This window comes from Orbicella faveolata, unplaced genomic scaffold (assembly GCF_042242905.1).
Source record: "Orbicella faveolata isolate gen_17 unplaced genomic scaffold, um_ofav_v1 contig_14, whole genome shotgun sequence".
Lineage (NCBI taxonomy): Eukaryota > Metazoa > Cnidaria > Anthozoa > Scleractinia > Merulinidae > Orbicella > Orbicella faveolata.
Genome location: NW_028301541.1, coordinates 22,344,486 through 22,350,000, shown reverse-complemented (window position 1 = coordinate 22,350,000; position 5,515 = coordinate 22,344,486). Strand labels below are relative to the sequence as shown.

The following is a 5,515-nucleotide window of genomic DNA, read 5'->3' as shown; positions in this document are numbered from 1 at the left end:
ACATTACAAATACATTAAATTAATTAATTTTTACCCAGAGTTCTGCACGTTCCCTATTTTTGTCATGCGCACACAGCTTGTTTCAATCTTTTTGGAACAAAATGGTGGGAAGAGCGGGAAGAGCGGGAAGATATGTGTACCTCTTGCTTCAAGAACACGAAGTAAACTTGCTTGATGTGCATAAACCACTTCTATATGCGGTGTTCCATATTTGAAAATGATAAGAGTATAGCGGTTTGGAAAGCAGGCAGTTCAGTGGCGTACTGTGAGTCATGGTTTTGAGAGAAAATGACAAAATAAATGAATCTTGAAGAAACCAACCACAGGAACGAAGTGGACGAGGAACTGTGATGTTCCTTTGGGAATAAGCAATAACAGAGGGCAAACCAAATTCAAAAATTGTTGTTCGGCTGTGCTAACTGCATCTGGAGTCTTCCTTTGACCTCTTCTACCCTCCTTGATGGCACTTGGAAGAAAAGAAAGCTTATCCATTTCTTCAGTTTGTCTTTTGGTACATTTTCCCACCATTTTGGTCAGCAATAACCCTCGTTTTTATTTTTGCAATTAAGTTCGACTAAATAAGGTTCGACGTTTGCATCAACTGCCAAACTTAGTTATTTGGGTCGACCCAAATTGGTATTAGGTTCAGCACATGTTAAGTTCGACGTTTGAACTGGGCCTTATTCAGCTTTTTTTGATCAACAGCTCTTGTCAGCTAATAATGTTCGGTACATTCTTTAAATTAGTTATGTAATCTTTCATAATCCTTTATTCACCTTCTATCATTCATTACAATCACTTACATTACAATCAGATAATAGTTGATCAGGCAGGAGATCCAGCAAGCTCAATTTTGGATTCCCTTAGCCAAAAATTGACCCTGTCTATTCGAATTCTCTTGATGGAGGTGAAAGCTAAACATGATGTCAGACTGTCCAAACACTGACAGCTGGAATACTTCTGACAGTTTTCAGGCCAAATTTACTAATCTGAGCTCAATCTGAGTCAAACGTCTGAGTTACGTAATTTATAACATATCAGTTTAATCGAACGATTGTTTCAGAGCTAAACATTCATAAATTGGCCCCATTTAGGCTAACTGGAGGGGTGCTTGCCCAGTTGAAGTATTTTTGGGCAAACCAACTCCCCACTAGGCTCCTTCAAATCTCTAGTGCTAGAAAAGATTTGATAATAAAATTAACCAAATAAGACCTTATAAAATAAGTGATTGAGGCATTACTAACTACTCATTCACTGAGAGTGAGGTCTTTACTGGAAAATCTCAAACCGAGACCTTGCCGCATTGAATGAGCGATAGCGAGGTCAATATGGCAAGGCCAAGGTTTGAGATTTTCCTGTAAAGACCAAATGTTGGAGGATAATAAAATGTTTATTTTATGGCTTTTTGCTTTATTTATGCAGGCCTGTAATTGTCCCGTGGGCTTTACAGGAGAATAATGCCCTAGAATTAACCAATCAGAACACATCTTGTATCAGCTGCAAACACAAGTCATATAATATTATTGATTATTGATTGGTAAATGATCTGTTTTAAATAGCAGTGGTAAGCTAACCAACTGACATTGTTGACCCACAGGTCGCCTAGCTATTGTTGTTGCAGCTGACATAGCTGTATATGCTGCTGGAAGTGCGCGCAGTACGGGCGGGGCAGGAGCGGTGGCAATGTTGGTCGGGCCAAATGCCCCTCTGGTCATGGAAAGAGGTACAAGGCTACATGTGAAATTTTTGAAATTCAGATCTTATTACTCAATACAATTTAACTGCAGTCAGTTCATTATCACAGTCTTGAATCCTGCATCACCTTCCAAGTAATGGCAATGCACTTTATAGTGTATTTAACATCAAGCAATCGTAAAAACACCACCTCCCACACAGCAATTTTTATACTAAGGAAAAAATAGCCTTTAGTAAACTGGTTGACATCATTGGTGTAAAAATCACAACGAGTGGTATATAAATGTCTGATTATCCCAAAGAGAAACAATACAAAGCAACCTAATTAAACACCAGACAGTCACCTAAAATAAACACATTTCTCTTCTCTGATTTCTTTTGTGTAGGTATGAGGTCTATACACATGCAACATGCTTATGATTTTTACAAACCGAACATGTCTTCTGAATATCCTGTGGTGGATGGCAAACTATCAGTCCGCTGCTACTTCCAAGCATTGGACCAGTGTTATTCACGGTACACAGAGAAAGGAAAGCGTCTGTACTGCAAGACGCTGTTCACATTAGACGATATAGACTACGCTTTATTCCACACACCATTCTGTCGGATTGTGCAGAAATCTTTAGCTCGATTAATGTTCCACGACTTTCTATGTGATTCTGAAGGCAATAGTTCTGGTGGAGAGAAGTATGCTGACCTGGCAAAATTTCGGTAAGTTTTTATGGCTAATAAACCATTCTTACTATTAATTTTTTTTTTTTCGGTGGTAAGTGCTAATGACTCCTTTATTGTTTCTTTTGTTTCACTTAGAGATGTTAAACTTGAAGACACTTTTCAAGATGAGGCTAAAGGGAAGGAAATTGAAAAAGCGTCCATGAAATGCAGTCAGAATGCATATGACAAAAAGACTGCACCATCTTTGTGTATCTCACGTGATGTTGGCAATATGTACACCCCTTCACTTTATGGATGTTTGGCTTCTCTACTGTTCAGGTAATGGCCAATTATTAATTTCTGAATTTGCTATATGCTTAAAGCAGGGCCACCCGTACATGTTGTGGAAAACTTGGAAAGTCATTGAATCTTATGATTTCAGTTTCGAAGCCTTGAAAGTCATGAAATTAAAGTGTGGTTCATGGAAAGTTATGGAAAAGCAATTTACTTCTGAGAATAAAAGAGCAAAAAGAGCAAAAGTTGACAAAATAAAAGACAAGTCAGAAATCAAGTTTTAATTCCAGTAAAAAGTAAACACCAGGACACACTCTGTGTCATAAAGTGGGAAAATACCTCAAAATACACCTTATTCCAAAATGGCCGCCATTTTGGTATTCTTTTGTTTACTTGAAAATGAGCCCTTGTTGCCTCTTTAAGGGAAAATATTCTTTTGAATTTCGAGTTTAAGAACGAGGCAACAAGGGCTATTTTGCAAGTAAACAAAAGAATACTTAAATGGCGGCCATTTTGGAATAATATTTATATAATAATAGATTGTTTAGACGGTACTTTGATGACAACTGCATAACATAGGTCATGGAAAACCAGGAAAGATCATGGAAAAGTTCATGGAAAGTCATGGAATTTTAAAAGCTCAAAAGAGTACGAACCTTGTTAAGACAGTTGACTGGTGTTGGCCAAAATCGTCTCAACGTGGATTTTCAAATTGGTACCAAATTGAGTTGAAAATGCTTGTTGTAAACTCTTCTTCGCACTTTAATTCTTCCCTCGCTCGAGAAACTGGACCCGAAAGACGAAGTGCCACGGAGATCAGTGTAGTGTCTCTGATTGGTTAATTTTTGCGCGCAAGAATTCCAAACTGATCAACAACCAATCAGAGACGCCACACGGATCTCTGTAGAGATACGTGATCAGTATTGAATTTTTCTGGTCCAGTCCCCAATGTCTCTAGAGCGAAGGAAGCATTGAGTGCGCCAAGCGAGACAGAATTAACTTGCATGGCCTTCTTACTTTTATTCACGAGTGCTGCTACTTATTTTGCAGCGAGGCTATTGAGGATTTGGCTGGTAAACGAGTGATGTTGTTCTCGTACGGTTCTGGACTCGCTTCGGCCATGTTCTCTTTTCGAATTTCTGACGATATTAATTCCAGTTCGCCCCTGCACGCCCTGGTGACGTCACTAAAGGATATTCCAGAACGCTTGGCGTCCCGCCGCCAAGTTGAACCTGCTGAGTTTGTGAAAACTCTTACCGCGCGTGAAAACACACACAACAAAAGTAATTATTCGCCGGCTTGTTCCGTGGAAGATCTGTTTCCGGGCACATATTATCTGACGAATGTTGACGAAAAGTATCGCCGAACATACAAGCGAAAACCCAACCAAGCTGTTGAAGAAGGCTGCATGGTTGTTTAATTAACTATGAGGGGGTGATGAAAATGCTGGGGAACTAGAAATGAATGATACTGATTCGTGTCAGGACAATCTTTTATCGCAATATGATGTGGAGATACATCTATTTTTCCCGCGAACTGTCATATAAATGACAATTTCAATTGTCGCTCCGGGCACACCATACAATAGGCCATTTTCGAATTCTCGGTATTGGAATGGAACAAGCTTGCAATGGAGGCTTATGCGGGGGAATAATATTAAAAAAAGATTAATGTCATTTGCATTTGAAAAGACTTCCCGCAATAGCCTCAATTGCAAGCCACTTCCAGTCCAATACCGAAAATACGAAAATGGTCCAAAAAATTACTGTAAATAACGAGCACATTTTGGTACAGGGACACGAGTGTTTTACTGGAAAATACACTGCGCTTGTTCGTAAAATATTGTTTTCAACACGAAAATAAAATTCTTATCTTGATTCTTCACGCCAACGTATAATATCCTCTATGTTTAAAGGTTATGCGCAATTTAGCCGGGGTATTTAGCCATTCAACCTTCACCCGTAGCAGAGTTAAGCCTGGCACTAGGCAGTGAGGTACGGTTATAAAACTGCACTCTGTGTTTAGGTGTTAAAGGGTGTTGGATTGTGGCAAATCTGTTCGTTGCTTTTTCCAGCGTATTTAACATAAACCATATATTAATATGTACAATATATTTTCTACATTCTCTCTTGTAATTTGATTACAGAAGATCGAATGAAATAAATACATTTGGTTCTGTGCTTTTACATGAAAGAGTACAGTGAAATCCCGATTTCTCAAACCCTCACATTTTTGAACTTCCAGATAACTCGAACCAGAAGTCGTTTCCTCTTCTCAGTCAAACACTGTAATTTTGCCCCCGATTTCTCGAACTCTCCGGTTTTTCGAATCAATTTTCGTCTCCCTTGGAGGTTCGAAAAATCGGGATTCCGTTGTATTTACAATTTAAGTAGCAGACCCGGGTTATCACCAAAAAATGCATTTCTTCTGAAATTCTGCGTTGACAGGACAATAGAAAGAACATTAGGTCCATTTGATCAGAAGCTTCCTATCACCTGATTTGACAAAATATTAAATGGTAATGTACTGTCTAAGATCGGTCGGGTTGGAGGCTGAGAACGTTTTCAATCAGGAGATATGATTGACAATGAAACAGTGGCCTGACGATGTTGCCAATTGGTAATTTTCTCGAAATTTTTCGATGACTCCAAATCTCTCGTAGTAGTCTAGATGTCTTCTACTTCTATTGGTATAATGAGCCGACATATCGAAGACATCACTTCTGATTACAAAAACCTGATTGCCAAAAATGAGTTCAAACTTGTGAAATTTTCAGTCGCGGTTTCTATAGGAATGCTGTTGTCCAATCTAGAAAGGCGAGATATATATATAACATTATTTGTCTCATTGCAAAAAAAGTTTGATTCCCATA

General features: G+C 38.7%; 1 protein-coding gene across 1 annotated transcript in view; it reads left to right on the top strand.

The window, feature by feature from the left end:
* Nucleotides 1–4,829, top strand: part of LOC110062143 (hydroxymethylglutaryl-CoA synthase 1-like) — a 5,579-nt gene extending 750 nt beyond the window's left edge. Inside the window, exons 2-5 of the mRNA XM_089287099.1 lie at nt 1,598–1,723; nt 2,082–2,406; nt 2,506–2,688; nt 3,694–4,829. Coding sequence (XP_089143225.1) covers nt 1,598–1,723; nt 2,082–2,406; nt 2,506–2,688; nt 3,694–4,063 — 1,004 coding nt within the window. The 3' untranslated portion in view covers nt 4,064–4,829. The remainder of the gene's footprint in view (nt 1–1,597; nt 1,724–2,081; nt 2,407–2,505; nt 2,689–3,693) is intronic.
* Nucleotides 4,830–5,515: the final 686 nt, after the last annotated feature.